The sequence below is a fragment of the Tachypleus tridentatus genome, chromosome 10, assembly GCF_004210375.1.
Source record: "Tachypleus tridentatus isolate NWPU-2018 chromosome 10, ASM421037v1, whole genome shotgun sequence".
Classification (NCBI taxonomy): Eukaryota; Metazoa; Arthropoda; class Merostomata; order Xiphosura; family Limulidae; genus Tachypleus; species Tachypleus tridentatus.
Window position 1 is genome coordinate 40,405,171 of NC_134834.1, and position 24,814 is coordinate 40,429,984.

The window sequence follows — 24,814 nt, forward strand, 5'->3', positions numbered from 1 at the left end:
TCAATATATTATAGGTAATAATATTATTTAAGGAAAGCATATTAAAATATACAGCCCAGTCAATAATTTTATCACATTCATTCTACGTGACAACATCAGGTAGTTGGGGAAGCCAATATGGCTGCCGTATATACTTAAAGAGTGTTGCGCGATCGTTACGTTCTGTTTGGTGCTGATAGGTTGTTGTTGATAGTTCTATGCTACCTACATTTGTTATTCAGTATACATAGTTAACATACTACACTTTAGCTTGATTTTATTTAAAAATTTATACTAATAACGCTTCAGCATCAGCATGGCTGGCCACTTGGAAGTAAAGAACTGTTTTTGATTTTAATAAATACTGTTGTTTGAAATGGCGTTCTGTGACTAACATGAATGAAAAGAGAAATTCATGTTGTTCTGATATTGCGTCTCGTTTTCGAGCATGTAGTTTCCACATTGTGTAGGGGAATGTAATAAAAAGCTAACAGACATTATATAATGAGAATGAATGTATTTCATAAAACTAATTACACCTATCTAATGTAAAACAACAAAAAATTGGTAGAAAAATTTCACGTATTAACGCTTGCGCATGCCCTGTAGGGTCTCTGCTGCAGCTTGCACCAGGCTGCTCGATGGAAGTTCGGAGATACTAACGGCCATGGCGTTGCCTTCGGAAAGTGATGTGACACTATTGAAGGGGGCCAAAATTTCAGTTACTGTAGAGGAAGCTATAATTGATGTTCTGGTTGTGTCCTTTCATTTTGGAGGAAAAGTATTTCAAGGAGCCTTACTAGAAGTGAACAAGAAGTGAGTAAATGTTACGGAAGTTTCACAAAACTCGTGAACTGTTTGTCTCATTTTTTGAGGTCATAAGCCAGATTGTCACCCTGTTGCACTGAATTTCTTTAAAGCAGTAACTCTTTCTTGATATTTTTTGTTTTTACGTATTTATACACATTAAAATAAAGCAGTTGATAACACAATCAACATCGTACATCTAGGATTATACTTGTAGTATTATGACTTTAGATGTGTTACCTATTGAAAACATCAGTGATTCACACCCATCGTTTGTCGTTTATTAACCAGATCTTTATAAGCTTATACTTTTTTACACAGTTATCTAATTTTAACAAATTACTTATCCGTTACAAACGACAGGACATTGGTATGACTTTACTAGTACATACAAATGCTAACAACGACCTTGATTTTATTAAAGATATTTAAGTTACGTTACAATATTAGTGTTAAACGTTTCGTTGTTACTAATTTGACGAGTATTACCATCTGTTTTTGTTTAATTTTGACTTAATTCCAATTGTACTGTGCAAGCTTACTGCTAATATCAGATGTTGAAATCTGAATATAATGTACTTTGCATTATTATGTATTTTGATTACAGTTACACTGAAACATCGTTCTTTAAAGTTACACTTCATGGTCATTAATCAAATGAACAGCGAGTTACATTATTATAAATTTAAAATATTAACGCCAAACGTTAGTACTGTGGGTTCTGAAGCTACTTACAAGTAAAGTGTCGATATTTCTCATTTTCGGGCAGGCGAACGCAACAACAAGAACCTTCTTGAATATAACATTAACCGTTACTTCCTACAACACATTCAAAGAATCATATGTTGTAAATTGAACAGTTTTGTTCTTACATCAGCTTATTAAACCTTAAACAGCTCGTTGATACACCACTTCCACAGCTACATTATTACAGTTTCCACCATTTGACATACCAGGTGGGAAAAGTGGCATACTATTTTTAGCCTCTTAAAACATACTTATAAATTAATCATTAAATAGGAACAAAATATATACATTTTGAACTATAAATTTGTAGAATTCAGATATCAACCTATTATGGTAATAATAAATTTTGTATTTCAATTTCCAAAACTAACAGTGATTACAGTTTTGATCTTAAGTTTCATATTAAAAGCTGTAGGCAGGCCCTTATATTGACAAATTATTAATACTAGATTAAAACATGGAAGTTGACAAAAAAACTTTATTTTACTAAAGGCACTACTCAACCCAGTAAAAACAGCATCAACTTAAATCTGAATGCTTCTGTTTCTGTCTATATGCCCATCAAGCAAAATTTTAAAATCACTTTAAGTAACATGCAGGTAATTTTGTCAGCAAACTATTGCTTAAGTTTGTAAATGTTACAAACTAGTAATTCTACAAAGAATAAACCTGATCTTCCAAAGATTATTAAATCTTATTTTATACTTGTAGAAATTTTCAGTTCCTTAATCCAGGTATCATTGTAATCAGGCTTTCTGTGCACTTTTCTTTCAACATGTTGGTATTTTTCCTGAAGTAGACATTATTCTAAATATACCTGACAAGAGTTTTTAGATATAGTTAAAAAATTCTTTTAAGCCACAAGGTCAACATATCGATAAATACATACAAATCTTTAAAATTCTATTACCTAAATATATCTGACAATTTTTCATGAGTACAATAACATTTGAAGTTTTACATCTTTCTCCTCACAATAACTGTTTCTTTGGTACAAGAAATTAGTCTCTTCCAAATTACTGTAACAAATGCATAACATTTTATCAACATTGAAGTAATTTTCAAGAAGTTGGTCACACTTAAAAATTATCCAAATTTTATAAGCTTCACAGAATCTGCTTTTTACCAGCATATTTCAGTCATCAATTGTATGAAACCTTTTGTTGTTCACACACATGGATGACACATTTCATATATGAATTTTTTAAAATAAACCTAGCATGTGAAAGTTAACAAAACTATTGGTATTTCTATATCTGTTTTTGAGAAATATAGTTTTCTGGAGATATATTTTTAAGATGCATTGTATGATACAGTTTATTATCAAGGGAACAATTGAAAAATGTAGTTGACATACATTTGTCAAATTGTATTTATAATATGTAGCCCTTGTAGTTTTCTACTATATAAATTTTTCTTAGTAGAGGCAAAGATTTAGTCTGTGATTTGTCTTTTTATCTCATGGGATGTGTAAAACAACATTGCCTAAACACGTCCAGTAATGGTGTATGTGTGTCTAGTCTGGTTATACACCTCATGTTGTATAGTAGTGATAAACCTACAGCATATGTTTGGAACCACTGGTCAACTTGGGTTAATATTTCTTCTGTTTATTATGTTGTTTTTCGCACAAATTGAGCACGTTAAAAACTAAGATCTGTTGTTGTTGATTATTTTTTTTCTAGCATATATTTGTTAAGACAGCCAGTTCAGTCTAGACAAAAAAATATGTTATGAAACACCTATTTGAGAATTCCCCCCTCTTTCACGGCGACACAAAATGAAGTCAATGACTTTTAAAGTATATAACAAGGGGAGGTTTAGCGTTCAATACAGCGTGTATACATTCACTAGTAGGATTTCTTTGCTACGATGCAATGACGTATGAATCGTTTAGCGAATTACCGTAAAAACATCCACCCAACAGAATGTGTATTGCTATGTGCAACAGAGTTGCATACTTGTAGTTTTGGTATCATAAAGAAAAAAAAAACACATGTATCGGCGGGGGAGATCGGCCGAACTCTGTTTTTGTAATTAAAAAAAAAAGTTTATACAGTTATAACGCAGCGTATGGTATTTAACGTTTTCTACATAGTGTGCATTCTCTTGTTGAAGTATTAACATTTTTTGGATTAAAGTAACCCCTAGAATACCGTAGTATTAGCTATTGGCTTTTGATCTCGTAAATTAGTATTCCCTTTAAAATATTCTGCGTACAGACTCGACATAGACGCAAATTTTTCATATTTGTATATAATATGTTAATCGCGTGTAATATTTACACTTAACATTTTATGTATTTCAGTGTTGTTGTTTTTTCATTTGTATTTTTCATCTCGAGGATTAGTAATGAAAAGGTGCTTCTCAAAGCGGGAAAGGTATTCACACGTGGGTCTCTTGTGTGAACTATCTGCATCGTAAGAAAATAGTTATTCTTGATAACCACTTTTCAGCCTCGACTCGTAATCCGAGGGTCGCGGGTTCGAATCCCCGTTGCATCAAACATTGCTCGCCCTTTCAGCCGTGAGGGTATTATAATGTGTTGGTCAATCCCGCTATTCGTTGGTAAAAGAGTAGCCCAAGAGTTGGCGGTGGGTGGTGATGACTAGTTGCCTTCCCACTAGTCTTACCACTTTCTAGCAGTTTTTCTACAAAATTAGTTTAAAAACGTTATGTTCTTTGTGGAATATCAGTGTGTTAACTTTTTATTTGAACTTGTTTGTGTAATTCATAAAAAGTGGTACAGTATAACGTATACTAAAGTGGAGGGTGGTGCTCAGTACTCTTAAATAATACACCAAACTAAGTGAAAACAAGAAAGAATCCTCAATAGCCGCGGCATTTGAAATTGTTTTAGGCAGGATTAAAGTAAATTAATCTGAGTCCTTTCCCCCCTCCTTTCCTTTTTATAAAGTAGACTTTTGTACGTTAGTATGGGGTACGTGTGTACCCGATTCGATTTTATTACTCACAAGCGTATAGCCTATCAGAAATGACGGATAAAGTATTACCTTCCCAGTGTATCATAACCTTGTATTTGATAGCTAATTGAAATCAATAAATGTTGCAAAATCAAGCTTGATCTAGTGGTATAGCGGATTGTCTGCGAACTCGCGCCGCTAAAAAACGGGTTTCCATACAAATCAACAAAGAGAAGAAAAGTGCAGTCTGAGCAGTCACATGTCATAAAATTTCTTTCTGAGCCAATCAGTAAGTGTTGGTAAAAATCAGTCAGATTTATGACTTCTAATAGGTAGAAAAGACACGGAGCGTTATGTTAACACAATGTTCCAATAATGGCGTTTATGTTATGTCGCTTAGCAAGAAAAGTATAACTTAATATTGTTGCTAGTCTGTGTACTGAAAATGAAATGTATAAACAACAAAACTGGAAAAAAATATTTGTTGATTTGTTAATTTAGTCTCCATTGTATAAATAGGTTTGCTTGTCATTTAAAAAGTGGGGGATATAACAGGAAATAGCTTAATTAAGAAAATATTTAAGTTTAAAAGTAAGTAAGTTTTGTTACTTTCATGATAAATCTTGTGTACCTGGTTCAAGACTAGGTGATTCCACATGACATCTTTACTTCAGGCTTACTATACCAACACTCATTACACTTAAAAATTTTCATGGCTCCCGTTAATAAAATCTTAATGGGAAGGCAGTAATCGAACTATACAATATGGATAATGCGTTTGGCTTTTATGACTCCTATTTCGAGAAATGAAGCCCGACGTGACGTGAAACACACTGGCTGTTATACTGGTTATATTAGGATTTTTACCAGCCTAGTCTGAAATCGAAATTCTTTTAGACAGGATTAGAATAGATTAATCATGAGACCAAATACATCAGTTGAAAGGGTTTGACATCCTGAGTTTAAAGTTGTAATTATATTTGAAATTGGTCAAGGGATGACGGAGCTGAGCAGAAAGTTTGTACTTGAAAAACTTGGAACTACATATATGTATGGGTATATTACAAATTGAAGTAGAAAGACTGATAACCGGCGTGTATCTATAGCTAAATGATTATCATTAAGTACGGTAGTACCTCGTAGTAGGAATGATGATGATGAAATAAAATGGCGGTTATAAAAATCTATCGTTTTGAACCACCTTTAAAATGTCTGAATATTAACGATTGCTATTTCACAGTATTTGCTTAGTAAAACTAAAGCTAATTGTTCTCATAAAGCCGCCTAAATCACTACAAATTATTTATCGATGAATCAAAATTTCACTGTTTCAACGAATTTTCATCTATGTAAGTTGTTTTTACAGATAAAAGGGCAAACCTTATCACTCTAATTTTTTAATAGAACTCTTCTGTCTAAGATCCCTGTTATTTTTTTCTTATACCGAAAAGGATGCTTTGTGTGTGTGTATATTTAACGTACAAAGTTGAGGGGGAGTAGGTAGGTAAAGATATGAGTATTAAAATCGTATTGGGTGTATGTACGCCCCACATTTTGTATTGCTGACCGCACAAAAATGTAGCGAATAAGAAGGTTACAAAGTATTAAAAATTTTTTTTTTTTACAATGACAAGTAGGAATCGATATATACCTAACCTAGTTAGCTATAGTACTATATAAAGTTCTAATGTGAAAATATATTAAAACAAGAAAGTCAAAACTACAAAACCAGAGTTAAATAAAAGTTTTAAATTTTAAGTAACTTAGTTTTTGTAGTTTTTACTTTTTGTTGCATTAAAACTTTCTATAGTACTGTAGCTAGCTAGGTTTGTATATATTGGTCCGTATTTGTCTTTATAAACTTCCTTTTTTATACTTGTCACATGAGTTATGAACATACTTCTGATTTTGTTGTCACATGATAAAGAATCCATCTTGACTGGATCATAGGATTAAAGGTTTTGCATTTATCTGATATATTGGAATATAATTGCTAGCTTATTTTTACAGCCTTCATAAATTCCAGTTTTGATGTATGGGTACAATACTTTTTGATATAAATTAAGTATCACTAAAGAGTATGCACATTAATGTGTATGAGGGTAAAACCAATGATAAAAAAATACAGCTACAGCATGATAAAATCTGGATGCTCAAAGACATCATTAAAAATGTAAGTTTGTTTCTTTAAGTTAAGCACAGGGCAATGCAATGGGATATATGTGTTGTATCTACCACAGGTGCCAAAACCTTATTTCTAGCATTGTAAACCTGCAGACATTTTGCTGTACCCCTGGAGAGCAACACTGTAAAATAGAACATTTTCTGTGGTCAGTCTATTGGCCTTTACCACTGTGTAACACATGGACAGAAGTATTATAGTTTAATTTCCAATTTCAGCATAAATATAAATAAGAAATTTATTGATTTTTATCACAAATTAAAGTACTATAGACACCTAGGAAGCTTAATGAAGAATTTGTTTTTTTAAATGAAATGTAAGGTGTTTAACCTAAATACTGATAGCAATATATATGATGAGAACATGGAACCTCTGTTGTTAATAATAATAGTGTCCCATATGGATGCATTGGTTGTAGTTACTGATGACATTGTTATACCACAATTTTTATAATGCAGTATGTTCCAGGTGATAGTGTGATATGGATTCATGGCTGTGAGAGCTCCTTTTAAAAGATAAACACAATCTTTTTCTTTCAAACCCTCCTTGCCTACCAGTCTAATACTATAAGTATTCAACTGTTAAATCAAACCCATGACTAAGTTGCCCTAAGAACAGACTCATTATAAAGTCAGGCTTTACAGTTACAAAGTTTCACTGAAACTTTGAAAAACAAGGTTAAGAATGTAATATTTGCTTTTGAGCCATTCATAGAACAAAAAAATGTGTATTTAAATCTCTTGTCAAATTCACCATTCTGAAGTTTAAAAATGTACATATTCTGCTGCTTATATAAAAAAATAAAAAGTTTGCTTCACACAACAGTGTCACTAATTAATCAGTTCCTTTTTGTCCAGGTAAGACTATATTATTTCAAAGAAGAGACTTGTGTTATTTGATGTTATTTAACTATTAACTCAAGATATTTTTAAAACTTTTTGACCTGGGTGGTATGGACAAGGTAGATATAAGAGCCATGTTGTCACTGATACATAGCCAAGCATGTTCCTGTTTCACATGACAAAGCCTGAACCTTCTGAAAGTGAATAAAGTTCAATTGGAGTAATATAAACATAAAAAATAAAAATCTTTAAAAATAGAAAAATCATTGAGCAGCATTTCCAAACACAGTTCAGGAAGTGCAGTTGGTCCAAGCACAATTTAAAGTTTTATTAGTCTGTTTTAGACAGACTGAAGTAAGCTTTTATGTGTCATTCTTTGTTTGATATTTTAGATTTTGTAGCTTGTTTCAGTTGATTGTTTTACACAAACACTGAAGAGCTGACTCGTATTTTTTGTTCCTTTTTTTGTTTATTTGGTATTTAATTTTATTTGCAGAAACATTGAAATAACATTTAATTTTATCTTTATTAATTTTGCCAAACTCAGATTGTAAAGTGTTATTTCTGTCACATTTTTCTACTTTTCTCTCTGTATATGTATATGAGTGTACAACCCCACTTTTCTAGGTTATATAGTCTAAAACTGTGAAATGAGCTCAGAAATAGTGCTTGTTATTCACAAATAAGTGGGTACAACTGAGAATTACTATACAGGTATAACATACATATAGTTGTGGAAATACAAAAACTCTAGCTGGGCTGGGCAATTAGTTCAATTTGATAGTAGATTATATTCAACTAATCATTTATTTTTCCTGTGATTTGGATAGTAGGAATAATCAGAAACACTGATTTTGGTTAGTTTATTATTTTCCACAACATCAGTCAATGTAGAAGTTGTATCCTGAGTACTGGCAGGATTTCACCAATTCATTTTACAATCATAAAATTCAGAAGGTAGCACTATGTAGTATATCTGTATTAGGATGTTATAAAAGTCTGGAACCATAAGCACTTTATCAGGTTTCACAGAATGTGTTCCACATGCTATTTCTGTAATTTGAAACAAATTTGGAGATGGTATTCACATTCTCTTTGAGCGCTGTAAAGCATATTTGTATTATTTTCAATGATCCAACATTCATTACAGGTTCATAGTTTTAAATGTTTGGCATCCTCTATTTTCTGTTTGTACACACATGCATTAGGTTTGACAGCAATCTCAAACTTTGACAGTGCCATAATCAATAATTTTTCTCAAATTAAAAAGATCTGCAAATCACCTGTGGTTCTAGATTTATTGTGTGCTGTGTAGAATACAAGTTTTAGGATATCTTAGACCAGAAAGTGCAAAGTGTGATTATTCATGAAAATAATATAATTACTATTTAATTGTTTTTTAGTGTATAGTTTTATATGTATTTCCTTCATCAGCAGAAGTTCTAATGGATACACACAATGTTTGTAGACAGTAACAAAAACACTCGATTCCCAAGCCAAACAGTGTTATCAAGCCAGTACAGTTGGTTAATAATGTATTAGATGTACACGTATGTAAGTGAGCTAGATTGGTTTCATGAGCTTACTTGTTAATGTAGGTAGAACTACAGTCTTGATCACATGCTCATAATAAATTTATTATAGGTCAATGATCTGTGAAAATTCTACATATAAATATCTACATGAATATATATACATCTGTGGGCACTGGTGAGAATGACCATTTGTCCAGGCTGCTAATTGACATAAACTTCTGATAAGATGAAAACTAAGAACTGTTGACATTTGTGGATAATGGTAAAATGAATGACGCTTCACATCTGTAAAGAACAGTGCTCTTAGTTACCTGTTTAGATAAGAATAATAAAACAAAGCATTTGAAAAAAGTAGACACTCAATTTTTCATATGGCTGTACCTTTGTGTACATTAGGGTTTCAAGTAGGTGTAATTTTACATAGTAATGTAGGCTTGATTTTCTATAAAGTTTTGCTATGAATACTTCATAAAATAGAAAATTAGAAGTTAAATACTACACTTTGTTCAAAAGTGTGATTAGATGAAACATAAAAACACAGTGGTGAGTAGGCTAAATGGATTGAAAAAAGAATTATTAGTGGAAGAGAGAACTAATGATAGGAACAAGTATTAGCAAGTAAAAGAATAAGACACAGAGTATGATTACTACATGTAGCTCAGATGTAGATGACCGAGTTGAAGGTAATAGTTAACTGTTGAAAGGAGGGAAAAGTTAAAGAGTTGAAATATAAGTAAAATTACTTGGGTATAGATCAGATGATGGAAATAGCACGTACTATCAAAAGAGAAAAGTAAGGTTAAAAAAAACACTAATCAAAGATTCGTAAAACATTGTTGATATAGACCTTTTGAGACACCTGTGTAAGTTTAGGAAGTAGATAAATTTAAATTGTAGAGATTGAAAGTATGTATTAAGAGAAATACCAAGATTTAGTTCCTTGAATACATTTATTATAATACACCAATTTTATGAAGTTGGATGGGCACAGGTAATATACAGCTGTCAGCATGAAATAATTCAAAGAATGTGATAAAGCTAATAAAATTGTTCTTTGGAAATTTACTTAGTGACCTCTGAAATTTATGACACAAAATATCATGTAAACAGTTCTGGATCAGACCACATAATATGTTTGAAAAGAGATATGAGAGTGATTATTTAGTTGTAGTATATATATAAACATATGCATTTCTGCCTTCATATTTTAATATAGTATTGTTTGTGATTTATTTCTGAATCTCTGCAGTTTTTTGCATAACATTTGGTTAAGAATATTAATTTCATGCTAGATACATTTATTTGTAGTCATTTTATTAAGGTCATAGCTACAGTGAATAGGTGTTATGCCGTATGTGCAAGAAAGTAGACATCAGTGCCTTTTAAGGAGACCAAGTAGTATCTCTTGGTTAAAGCTTCTCATCTAGTTGAATCAGAATGATTGCTCATATGTAACACTAATTGCTTTGGGTACATTTTATGTACATGCATGTGTTTGTGTTTTACATATAAGAAAGATTGTTCATTTGTTCATTACATTGTTTCCAATGTTTTCATTTTATTCTCATTAGTCCTGTGTCATTGCTTGAAGGTTAACATCAGTTTTATTTCAATATAAAGTGTGTAGCTACTAGAAAGTTTTGATTCCATAACCACAGGATATCTTATTGTGGAATTTGCTTTTTTTTTCCTCGTGACATTTGTTTTTCACTTCTCATATTTTATATAAGTTTAAGTTGGCTCTGAAGTTACAAAAATTACATTTTTCACTACTAGAAGCTCTTGTGATAAAGAGGAGATGGTTGTAAAAGAGAGTTGGTGAGTCTAGGATAATTTTTTCCTGGACATGGGACTTCTGCCAATGGTGTGAAGGTCCATGATTTTCATCTTGTGGCAGCCAGTCATCCAGGAAGAAGAATCTCCAAGGTCTGATACATTCAGAATGGGTGTTCATGTTCGTCATTTGGTTGAGGATCGATCTCATTTTGAGGGAATCATGGAAGACTATGAATAGTCACACTGCTGTGACCTCTGATGTGTCTGAGAGTGAGTGGAGCAATTTGTTTAAGACTTCCATATTTTTATCAGTTAGCATAACTCAACCCCGAGTCTGATCTCAGCAGCCCAAAAAACATCAGAGAGAAACTATGGGTACCATTTATAGATGATATATGCCAGTAGATGCTATCTCACAGCAGGTTAATTTACTGGCACTGAGAGGTAAAGTAAGTGAACTATGGGGCAACTACTGAGATATGGTTCTCAGTCTTTGTTTTAGCTAATGGTTCTTAGAACTCTAAAGCATAAGGTTTTTCTGACTTTATAGACCAATATGTCACCTGTACCTGTTTTAACATTTGAATGCATTCCAGTTAAGATGTTTAGTACTTGTGTTAACACTATAGTTTGTAGTACTTAAAGAAAAAGTTAACCTAAATGAGACATAGAGTTGTTGCTTCCCAAATACAGAAAATAGCCATGGATATTGCTGGTCTATTCCTAGAGATGTAATGAAATCACTTGTATACAATTGTAGTCATTGACTACTTCTTAAAGCAGACTAGGGCTGATAAATTCTTGAAGCACTAGGTTGCTTGGTTTGGAACTCTTCAAGAGACTTCACAGTGGTCATGAATCTAATGTTATTCTCTTAGTTGTTTGGTGTTAGTGATGAACACTTTGTTTTATCACTCCTAGTCTGATGATTTGGTAAAGAGGATAATGTAAACTGTTAAGTTTATGGTTGTAAGTTTGTTGATCTCAAGCGATCATGTTTTTGTAAGCTACAACCAAACATCAACTATGGTAGTCATTTCATTGAAAAGTCAGTTTCGTAAAGCAGGTGGTGATCTTTACCATCAAAGCTATCAACTTATATACATACAAAGTTTAAGTTTTTTACCACTACTTCACCCCCTGTAAATGGATCTTCACCAGATATGGAATGGAGGTCCATGGGGATATGTATGCAAAGTTTCTGTTTTGCTTTTTCTAGTTTTTGTGGGTGCCTTTGCATTTTTTTTATCACTACCTCACCTCCTATGGATGGATTTTCATCAAATTTGATATGGAGGTTCACAAGAAGATGCATACAAATTCCGTTTTGTTGTTTTTACAATTGCTATATCCTCTGTTAATGGATTTTCAAATTTGGCAGGAAGGTTTGTTTGGTCCATTTACAGATACATGCAGATTTGCAGTTTTACATTTTTTGTTTTGCAAAATTATGGGCATTTTTAAAATTACATATAAGGGAAGCAACTTTTCATGTTCTAAGGTAACCTTTTATTAATTATGAATTTACATAACTTCTGTCCAGGGGATTGGTACTCCAGCTAGTGTGATGATACATTTGTATAAATAAATGTTTGAGGTTTTTGTGTCCATATGAAAAAGTCATTCATTCATAAGTGATGTATAGCATTAATGAATTAACTACACAAAGAACATTTATTAAGCATGACATGAATGGGGGGAAAAGGATTTGATCTGTATTTAAGAATTTGTAATATTAGGTTAATTGTATTGACTGACTTGTGAGATATTATTTGAAGGTACAGTATACCTGTTATTTCCATTAATATTGGACTTGGAAATATTTGACAGGTTGGTTATTTTTCATGGAAGGATAAAAGTAGTAGAGAGAAAACATGTTATTATTTGTTTATTAGTAAGAGTAGTGTAAAATGTTTAAATTGAGTTGAATTGAAATATTCATGAATAAGTGAATTTATTGGTGGTAAATTTGCAGTGCAAGCTACAATTTCACAACAAATGTAAACCTTGGGTACCAAGAGTTTTATATTGTTTTGATGATATATTTTCAATTGTTCAGTAAAAAAAGTTTTATAATTATTTTCTTAACATTGTTTCAGTACAGGCTGCAGTAAATATGCATAAATATTCAGAATTAAGGATTCTATGTATTCTGGAAAACCTTAAAAAATTAATTTCTAGACCTGAAACAGTTGTGAAAAAAAAGGAAAAAACTTAAATGTCACAGAAAATGAAATGCATTACCTGGTTTAATAACACTTAATCATTGTGTTTTACAACTAATTGAACTAAAATGTTTAATTAAAATGGCCATGAGCTGAAGGACATGCTGTTTTCATTGTTGTCACAGGAATGATAACAAAGGGAGCATAGATATAGTTATTGGTCAAGTAGTTATGTAATGATACCTAGGGACCAAGAAGTTCCCAGATATATCTTCTGTGAGCAAATAGGACTGAGTACATGTGAAACCTGTAGAAATTATTGCTTGACCAAAGTAATCTATAAATTACTCTCTTTTAAGGATAATTTTTAGAAAACACTAATGATTATAACTGAGTACTCATAACCTTCTTTTTCAACCTATGTGTTTGACTGACCTGAATAATTGGAATTCACCTGATCTTTTGTTTTTGATATGGACTTTCACTATTTAAGACTGATTTCTTGATAATTTTGACTTACCTGAAGTGTTAAATTTCATTTGGCTAAACAGAAATTTCTACATTTAAGTAAAATAAAACAGCTAAAATTTCAGGATTGAGCTTGTGCATACAAGTGTGTACTTCACATTGCTGTTTGTAGTAGGCCTATCATGCTGTGATTTGTTGATTTTGATGGAAGAATACTGCTCCAATGGGTATGGGTTAACTGTTGTATATTGTATAATTAAAAGGAAACATGTAAAATGGTTAATAGTTTGAAACTATTAAGATAAGTAATTTGGAATTTTGTGATCAATACTGAAGTTAATACAGGGTAAAAAAAAGTAGTATTACTTATTTCATTTCATCCTTTTCAACTTCTTATTTCACTGTAAATTAATGAATTATGTGTAATTAGTAGTAGGGTAGAGAAAATAGGAGATAAAATATGAAGTTTTACCAAAAAAGAACAACTTGATATTCATATAAGGGTTTTTCTAGAAGTTGTGCAAATGAAATATGAAACTCTAAGATAAAAAGAAGTATTTTTATTCTTAGCACAAAAATCACCTTTCACTCTGACTGATTGGTAAAATCTTGCCAAATTTCTTAAAACACACTAAGTACATTTAGAATTATATGTATTTTTCCCAAAATGCTAAATTAAACTACTGCGTATTTATAGTTAAAGGATACTTGATCATACATTGTAATCATAATTAAAGGGTCATTAATTGAATTGTTTTGTTATGTATGTTAAAGAGTATTTCCATATGAAACTACTTCTTTGTTAAAAAGATTTGTGTGTTTATGTGGTTTTGTTTTTTATGTAAAGGTTATGTCATTCACATTGTGAGTAACTGTTTAAAGAGTTGAGAAAACATTACACACACTTCTTGATTAGGGTATGAGCTTTAGTTTCATTGATTTTAAAGTTAAAATTATTAGCTTGAATACAAGCTTGAAGTAGAAGGGAGAGAAAAGTGTGGTATGTGTATACTATATTAAAGTAAGAAGGTAGAAATATACTATTTTAAATTTATTAATTATTTGTGAGTTTGTCTAGTCTTCATACAATGTGATGAAGAAAGTTGTAAAGTTAATACCACTGTAGTTGCCTTGTCATTCTTTTGAGGTCACACTTGTTTTGAATACTATGCATTATGCAAAGATGTTGACAGTGTCTTTCAATGGTAGGTTATGTGGTATCTTGTAATTATTGGTTCCCCAATGCATGACTAACAGTGAATAGTCACATGGGTAGTGCAAGCCATTTTGGATGGATCCTGTAATGTAAGGATGTTGTATTTAAACAATGTAGTAGATGTTTTTGTCCAATGTAGTGCAAGCAACTATTTTGTATCTATAAAAGGAAATAGTTGTTTGTGTTTTGCATGAGATGTGATAAAGATTGTTCATTTGTTTGTTATACCTTGTCTAGTATTTTTAGTTTGTTCTTACAGATTCAGTTTCTAAGAATTTCAATACTACTTCATAATAAATATCTTGTTGAACCTCTTGTTATTAAGTAGATCTTTCTCATTACTCTGAGGTTAATTCTTTTTTACCTGACTATATCAGATAAAGGACCTCAGCGTTAAGGTAGTGCAAGTATTTTTTACGAACCAAACTATTGAAGAATGTATCATAGTATTTTCTATTAAGTTAATCTGTATTAGTGTGGTTAAAGTGAGTTGGTAAAGATTGTTAGGGATTCAGTTTTTCTAATAACCTAAATATGAAACACAATGAAAGAGTACATGCATATAAAAGTTTGGGACAACATGGGACCTATTGGTCCATCTCAGCTGTTCCACATTCTTAACTAAATTAACTTAAAAAAACAACAACACTTAAATCCAGCCCTTATCATTCATATATTCATCAAGCTTTTTATTAAACTCTTTTAAATTACTGCCCCTACAGCATCAGAAGGCAACCTATTCCAAAGGCCAACCACCATGTTACAAAAATAAAACTGTCTTAGTTGAAGATTACTCCTACCCTGCCAAAATTTGTACTTGTGTCCCTTAGTGCTACTGTTGTCACTGCTGAATATGAAAAATGATGCATCAACACTATCAATTCCTTTTACAATGTTAAACACCTCAATCAAATCCCCCCCCTAATTTGTTTCTTTTTCAAGAGAAAACAATTTGAGATATTTTAGCCTCTTCTCATGACAGTCCCACCATTCCAGGCACCATTTTAATAGCCCTTCTATGAACTCTTTCCATCGTATTTCCTAAGGTGAGGAGCCCAGGACTGAATACCTGAACACAATATTCCAAATGTAGCCAAATCAGTGACCTGTAGAATGAAATTATAACTGCTTTAGACTTGTATTCAGTATTACTGTAGATATAGTCTAAAATCACATTTGCTTTACTTCTAGCATCTACACATTACTTAGATGGCTTTAGAGACTGAACATCTATTACACCAAGATCCCTTTGCTTTGTGATACTGTTAAGGTTATTCCCATCTAATTTACAATTCAAATTATGGTAACCCACATGCATTATCTTGCATTTGTTATAATTAAAATTCATCTGCCATTTATTTGCCCAACTCAATAAATGATCGAAATCCTATTGTAAATTAGTAGCAGCATATTCATAGCTAGCAACACGCATGACCTTAATATCATCTACAAATTTAAGTAAATTATTGACTATTCCTTCATCTGTGTCATTTACATAAATCAAAAAGAGCAAAAGTTCTAAGACTGAGCCATGAGGTATTCCACTTGTGACATTAACCTAATTTTACTGAACTCTATTTGTAACAACCCTCTGCTTTCATCCATCCAACCACTCTTTTTATCCAGTTTGCTAACACTTTTGAGACAATTTTTTTGAGTCTTTTATGTGGTACCTTGTCAAATGCGTTTTGAAAATTCACATAAATCAAATCCTACACCCTTACCCTCATCTTCATAAACAGTAACCTTTTCAGAGAATGTCAAAAGATTTATAAGGCAAGATTCTTTACTTAGTGGAAGCATGTTGACTACCCAATAAAATTCTAAATGTTGTTAAATGATTTTGCAAAGCATATTTTAACATACTTTCAAAAACATTTTTCAGAACTGATGTGAGACTAATGTGTATGTAATTATTGGAACAATTTTTATCACTTCCCTTTAAAAGAGGAGTTACATTAGCTAACTTTCAATCATCTGATATCTGTTCACTATTCAAGGACTGACAAAATAATAGTAGTAAGTGGTTCACATATCCAGCCTTTAATCTCCTTCAAAACCCTTGGAGAAGTATTATCTGGCCCAGGAGCATTATCATTTTTTAAACTTCTCAATTTTTTTCTTAGCCAACTCAGAATTACATGATGCTACTGCCATCCAAATTGAAATGGTCACTGTGCATGAAGTTTACTTACTTTACAGATTAAAATATGCCATATAAAATTACAAGTTATTAAAAATGCATTTGGTTTTAAAATATGATCTTTGCAATCAGTGGTTTTGAGATGAAAGAGACATTTCACTTGGGATTGGCTCTGAGCAGTGTAGACATTAAATAATAAACTAAAAACATAATTGAAAGGGGTATTCACTTGTTTTCCAAATCCATAAATTAAAAACCTAAATTTGAGCCTTTCTGTAGGTGGGTGACTAAGAATATTTTCAGACATATCCTCTGTAACAAACTTAAAACACGATAGGTACTGTCAACTAGTAAACATCCTGTGAGAAAAGTTTTATTACTTGAAATAAAATCATATTTTGGTAATGTATTTTAGCATATTTTTAGCAATCAAATCTAAGTCCATTAGTAACATAAGGAGGACACAGTGGTTTAGAGAGTCCTAAAATTATTTAGACCAAATAAACATTGTCAGTGTTTGAAAAAACAAACAAGCTTGCCATTATTTGGATTTTTCTGAAAATGATACTTGTATTATATGTCATTTCATAACTTTTTGATGTAGTTGCAGCTAGTAAAAATCAATTGGTTACTGCTAAAATAGTTTTACCCTTCAAGATATCAGGTTCAACCTTTTTTATATCCTGCATTGCTAAGTAACGATAAGTGCTGTCCATTTGAACTTTATTTCTTAGTCATTTGTGTTTTTTTGGGGGTATTTTAGATTTTCATATTTATTTTGTTTTTGAGATTTTGGCAGTGTTTAGCTAGTGTATTTTGACAAGGTAGTGTGAAAATGATTGTTTTATTGCATGCACACCAATATTAATCTTAAGAAGAAATCCTAAATTAATTCCATAGAATAAGGTCATCCAATACTAATGGTTAATTTTACACTAGTTGGGTGTATAGTAAGATGGCACTTTTTTTTGTTTTACATATCTTTGTTACATTTTTCTGTTAGCTCATAGCTGTAATACTAAACTACTTGTACCAAATGGCAACACCCACATGACTGGTCATTTTCATTCAAACATAAGGAAAGCTGTAATCTTGAAATATTACCTGGCCTACCATTGGAAGGTACCTGCTGTAAACATTCTTGCACATGTGATATCACAGCCATGGCTGTTAGAGGGAAAAGTAATGTGACCTCAATAGAATGATTAGGAACAAAGGTAGCTAGAATGAAATCAACAAGACTTGTTTGACTGCATATTATGCAAAAACTGTACAGAATTAAAATAAATGAAAAATATTGAAACTTCAACATTAAAATTAGCAGGTAGAAAATGCATAGTATTACTGCATATCCCAAACTTGTAAATGTCCATCTCCCAATATGGATAATGATTTTTTTTTTTTTTTTTACAGTACATATGTAACATGGTATATGGCTAATGTGCTCCGCTTTTAGTGAAAACATATGACGTTACATTATGATAATATCTACAGCTATGTACTAAAAATGGGAATATATGTAGAGAAATTTGAGTAAACACCTTTCTCTCATTCAAATGGCTTGTAAAACAAATTTTGATTTTTATCTGTAATTAAGTCTCAGTAGAACTTAAATCCTGTTGGCACATTTTCAAAGGTGGTGTGATTAGTATAACTGTATATACTGTACCTATCTTGTATGATGCCTTTTGAGTAATTTTCACAGTGTATCATGGAAAACTATTTGGTACAATTTAGTTTGAAAACCTGGCTTGTGTGGTGTTGTGCAAACAGCTAAGAAAAAATAACTGTGCTGAATAATATTACGTTTGACCTATAATATAATGGGCTTAAATCAAGGTATTGTTGAAGGAAAACATAGAACTACTATGTAACAATTACAAGGATGTAGAAGGTACTAACTACAGTAGTGTCTTGATTGTATTTTACTTTTGTTGTTTGTAAGAGTTTTCTACAAATAAATTTTTATTGTGTATATTTAAGCTCTGCCATTCCATATCATTGTAATGTCACTTTCACATTAAATGCATTTGATCTCACCCCATATCACACTTCAGACACAAGTATGAAACTATGTAGGGATATTTATAAAAACAAGTTATTTACAGTAATGGTACACAGTGATACTGGTATCAAATGTAGCTTGGGGGCAAATACAACTCTAACAACCTCAACAAATGAGTAAACAAAATAATTTTAAACTATCACACCTCTATATTTACTCCCCCTTTTTTTTCTTTTTGTTTTTCTACTGAACAAATTATGGATTGCATGCTATGGTAGTTCAAAAGATGTGGAGTGCATTTGAGATACATCTGTTTTGGGTTAGTTCAGGGTTGCAGAACTATCAAAATCTTTAAGAGTTTTTTTTTATTAAGATCTTTGGTTTAACACATCCATCTACTTTGTTGTATTTATGCTGTCGAACAGCAGTAGCATGAAAAATAATCATATGATAACATTATTTCTATTTACCTAACTTAAATTTGTTTTTAGAGAGCAACTAAAATATGTGTGCATATTGGTTCTATAATAATAATGTGTATTTTGTTTTATTTATATAATGTAGCTAAACCTTTCTTTACCTGTCATTTGTGGCCCACCAGTAGCTCAGTAGTAAATCAGTGGGTGTTTTAATGCTAAAATCTGGGTTTCATTACCCTCAGTGGTAGAGTACAGCTAGCCCATTCTGTAGCCTTTTGCATTTCATTGAACAAACCAGAATATCTGGAAATGTGTGTGCATAATTAACTATAATAATGTCAGACCCTCATGTTTTGTTGGCAAAATGAAATGTAAATATTATTGACAACAATTTGAAAGTATGTTTCTTAAAACTTACTAACACATAAAAAAATAATTAATATGCATTTATTATGTGGAAATTTTTTAATTGTGTAACCATTACCTAAAGAAAAAAACAAAATAGATAGAAACAAAAACTTTTAAAAGAATAATATAATTTATGCACTTCCTTTATCAACAGCAGTTTAACACTCATTTTACATTCACTAAGACAAACAAATACACTTCTAAAGTTTAGAAGTCTTTAGACAGGTCATTAATCAGACTGGTCAACAGGCATCATTTGTCCAGTAACAAGAAATGAGTCAAAAGTTATAAATCTGGAATGATGGCCCAAAATAAACTTTAAGTCTAGAAATTCAGACTAATTATGTAGTTGTGTAAATTGTACAAAAAATGCGGTAGTTATATAATCAATTAATCTTGGAGCTGTGTAATGTATTACTAACAGCTGTGTATGACATGACTGTAGATACTTAGGGTTCAATCATGTAATTTAGTAGATAGTAAGGAAATATGAAAACATTCTTTGGAAATTAGATTATACTTTTCTATTGAATTTCTTTTCTGAAAAAAAACCAAAAACGTTCTAGTTCTTAAAAGTTAAAGTAATATCTATATAAATATAGTACTACTGTCTGTTATATATCCATGTAACTACTTCGAAGATGTTGAAGGATCTTCACCAAATTTGATATGAAGGTTTATTAGGGCCATACAGAGGTACATACAGATATTCAATTTTGTGTTTTGCAGTTTTTATAAACATTTTTGCATTTTTTTACAATTACACATAAGGCAAGCAACTTTTCCACATCCTAAGATAACCTTTTGATTAATCATGAATTTATATAACTTTTTATTCAGGGGATGAGTACTCCAGTTAATTAGTTACTATTTTATTAAACTTGTTCTGTTTCATACCAAACATCAGTTAGCCTGAACATTGGAAATACAACAAGAGTCTTTTAATAAATGTGACAGTGTTACTGAATGTGAATATATCTGGTTAAATTTGGTTTAAATTTCTTAAGTGCTTAAATTATGATTTTAAAAATGTTTCCTCCAAAATTTAAAGTTCTATCTTAATTGTATTCTGCATACATCCATATACTACAAGCAAAGCTTACTAGTTGTTAATTGAAAACTTCTTTTTGTTATTGCCTCAATACAGTGACTCGAGGGAGCTGTTACACTTTCTGTTGGCAGAATTTCATTATTTGCTTGTTGTTTCCATTATAGTGGACAACTTTATTGAAACAATTTGAGAATGAAAAAGAAATTTTGACAAAGAACAGCTAATATAGGTTTCATCAGTGTTCATATTTACATAAAGTTCTGTCTTTACAAGGTATCTGAAAGGTTTTACAAGGATAATGTATGTTATCATGCAAGTGTTAATGTATATCTAGTCAGTTTGCAATCTTTCTATGCTTTATTATTTAGTATAAGATAGTAGTGTTTTCTTTGGTATAATAATACCTAATTCTTATTACTGTTCTCGTTCTACTTATTTAATTAAGGGCAATATAGAATATACCTTTATATGCACTTTACTAGTTTCTCCTGATAACTTCTTTGTCTTTTGTGCAGTAGTACATGTCAAGTACATGTTCTTTAACATGTGTTCATGAAACACATTTTTTGTCTATGAATTCTTGATTAGGTGGGGATAATTGCATTGATACATCTTCATCTGTATATTCAAATGAAATATGAGCATTATTAATTTTTATGTTTTGTGCAAGTGTGTGTGTAGTGCATAGAAAAACACATAAAATGTAACTTGTTCAACAAGTGTTCAGTCATATTTTCCCTTCATAGATTAATGTTTTTCTTCTCAGGAAATGTGGAGATTGCTACAGAAGTTTTTATAATACACTTAATGGATTCTGCTGTTTTTCTTATGTAGAAGTGCCTTCCTGTGCATGAAATATATAATGCAAAAATGTTTGTCTGAACACACATTTATATGTAATGCTTCTAATAAGATGCATTTGTTTAAAGCAGATTTATACATCTTTCTTTTAACTCTTATTTAATTCTGGTTCTTCTTTCACATCTCAAAGTAATTGATATGTAACTTCTTATTATGTTTCTTAGTTTGTTACATGAAAAATATACATTATAGTATGAAACATCTGATTTACACGTTTAAATGCAATTTAGTATGTACTTAGTATTTATTGATTTTATTATATTCTGCACTTGTATCCCAAAATTTTTTTAAGAGCGGATAATTTACTTTTCTTTTTTTACATTTATCAGAAACTGCCCTTTTGATGTTCCTGGTTTGAGAGTATGGGATTCAGTGACAGAGAAGCAGCAAGAGAAAGCTCAAGGAACAGACGAACAGACTGATAAATTGCACGCTTTAAGACAGAGACACACGTATTTCCAACAGTATGGCAGCTCGTTAGACTTGCACACTGGATTTACTTCATCTAAGTCGAGGCACCCGCTTGCACGAAGTGGACGAGATCAGCACGTTCGCATGAGAAGGCTTCGTCCTCGTCAAGTACTTTGTTCTCACTGCCGCTCAATATGCAATGAAAATTCGGAAAATGTACAGAATGGTAGGGGAAGGTTGCCAGAAGCTAATAAATCTAATGTGGTGACCTCCAATAGTGGAATAAATACTTCTAATGTCTTACCTAGCCCTAATACTCACAAACGTAGCACTGTTTCTACATACAATATTGGTAAGGCTGTGGTGAATTTCAACCCTCACAATAGCAATGAATTTAGTAGTGCTGGAAGGGGTCGTTTATCAAACAGAACTGTTCTTAAAAACGACGGGGGTCAGGTGAAAAATATAGATAGCGTAAAATTAAACATTTCAAGGGCGTCTACATCATTCAGCGAGTGTAAACATACATTAGAGACAAATCAAAATCTAACATGGCGGGACGACGATACCGCAATTTCAACCTCTGAGTTTCAGTACCAAGCTGTTGCTTCCACAGACCTGTCTGGTCGCATGATTTTGCGAAAAAGAAAGTCCGGTGATGGAATAGAAAACAGTGAGGACCCTGAGATTCACAGAGGTGGTAAGAAACATCGCCGTGTAGAAGAAGTTGATGCTGAAGGTATATTGGCCAGTAAAGACGAAATGGGTACTACAAGTAACTCAAGTAACGTAGAGAATTGTGATGTTGCTATAAAACTGAAATCATCTTTAGCTAAAACAAGCCCTGTCATAAAAATTTCTTTTGCTAATCCCCAAGGAAAAGACATGGTGCTCAAAATTCCTGCTCGACCACCTTCCACTCCTGTTGCAGAAGCTGGAAGTGATACTGAAGGTAGTTGGGCAAGCAAGGACAGTCCTGACCGCAAAATGCTTTCCTTAAAGGATGATGCTAGTACCAAGGCTGCTAGAAAAGCTTTAAAAAAAGCGAAAAAAGAAGCTCAACGTAAAGCAAACTTCCCTTCTTTAAGTCCTAATACTTACATTGGTGACTCTAATCTTCACAAACACAGAAGTGGGCATCATCATAAGCATAAATTAAAAAGAAAACGAAGGCACAAAGACTTGTTGCACACCAATGATAAAGGTGAAGAGAATGAATATATTAACGAAAATGGTGTTATGAATTATCATGGTGTCATTGAAGATGATATTAGAAAAAAACTGACCAATCGGTCCTTCCATAACCAAAGTCACATTTTAAAATCGGATCCAGAACCCCCGGGTATTTACTATGAAGATGTTAAAAATCAGTGTTTAAGACAGAAGTTATCCATTAGCCTAAAACGCCTAAATGCTAAGGCTTATATGCGATGTAGTCCCAAATACTGTGAGGCGCCTGACGAAGATTCAAATGGTAGCGCTGGAGGAAATGCTGCATGGTCTGGTTCAGGAAGTGAGAATGGAGATGTCCCGGACTTCCCAAAGCATGCGACGTCTCCTTTTCGTAAAATGGACCATCTTAAACCATTAATGATGAGGATTAGTACTCATAGCGTAAATAAGTGCGTACTAGAAAGTGGTAGAGAAATGATGATAGGAGACATTGTTTGGGGTAAAATCCATGGTTTCCCATGGTGGCCTGGAAAAGTATTGGCTCTCACAGTATCACAGAGAGACAATGGAGTAACTATAAGTCAGCAAGCTCACGTATCTTGGTTTGGGTCACCCACTTCGTCCTTTATGCCCTGTAATCAATTGACCCCCTTCATAGACGACTTCAAGGCGCGTTATAATAAAAAGGAAAGGGGTCCTTACAGGGAAGCGATTCGCCAGGCTACTCTGGAGGCTCACCAGTGTGTGTCTGACTCTCGTCTCCCACCGTCTGAAGTTGGGCCTCTTCTTCCAGTGCAATAGGAACTACAAGCATTAAGCTACGTTTCTTAGGACGACAATTATATCAGACTATGAAACATTCATACTTAAAAAAAAATAGTTTTCTATTTACGCTGTTGTACAAGAATACAGTAAGGTGTTACTTTTAACAGGGTATATGTAAACAAATATAGATCAGATTTTATTTTGAAGTGTTTACGTTTTGGAAAACAGATTGGGCAGTCATGAATATAATAAAGCTAGTGAACCAAGTGAGTGAGTATTATTAGTAGAGAAGGAATGTGTTGCACCAGTTGACTAAAGTTTCCAGAATAGATCACATGCGTGCCCTTTTTTTTAATGGTTTCATTGTAAATTGTTATGCAGCTCTTCCATCGTAATGTTGTGGGTGAAGTACTTTGACGTGGTTGAGTTTTACACAGACAGTACTGTAAATAATGTGTAAAATATTTGTAATTCTTTCTGAGTTTTTTGATGTTACGTTTATTTATTAAACGAGAGTTCCATATCCAAGAATGAGTACCTTTTCGTGTTTAAATATATGAACACTTGACATAAATCACATCATAAGTAGCACAAACCATCTACAGAATGGATAGTTTCGGGAAAGTTATAGCGCCATTTAAAATATTGTTTTTAATATAGGACAACTAAAAAGATAATTTATTAAAATTAAAATCAGGAAGTAAACGTGCGTTTATACAACTGGTAACACATACGTAATATGTTTGTGTAATAGGAATAGAAAATAAAAAGTGATTACAATTTTCTTCCTACATGTTAAATACTTACATATATTAATATGCCTTGAAAAAGTAGGAGTTACCATGTAATAAACCAAAAATAACTGTAAATAGATTTAAGACGTATTACATAAAATTAAAGCTACATAAGACTAGATTTTTTCCCACTGGTAATGAAT

General features: G+C 32.1%; 1 protein-coding gene across 2 annotated transcripts in view; it reads left to right on the forward strand.

Moving 5' to 3' along the window:
* LOC143229120 (uncharacterized) overlaps window positions 1–24,405 on the forward strand; it is a 34,387-nt gene extending 9,982 nt beyond the window's left edge. Inside the window, exons 1-2 of one of the 2 annotated variants that reach the window (XM_076460971.1) lie at window positions 474–795; window positions 21,858–24,405. In XM_076460971.1, the coding sequence (XP_076317086.1) occupies window positions 578–795; window positions 21,858–23,913 (2,274 nt within the window). In that variant the 5' untranslated portion in view covers window positions 474–577 and the 3' untranslated portion in view covers window positions 23,914–24,405. Of the gene's footprint in view, window positions 1–473; window positions 796–21,857 lie in introns of those variants that run through there. The other variant, XM_076460972.1, reaches the window with a different exon arrangement.
* The last annotated feature ends 409 nt before the right edge of the window (window positions 24,406–24,814 follow it).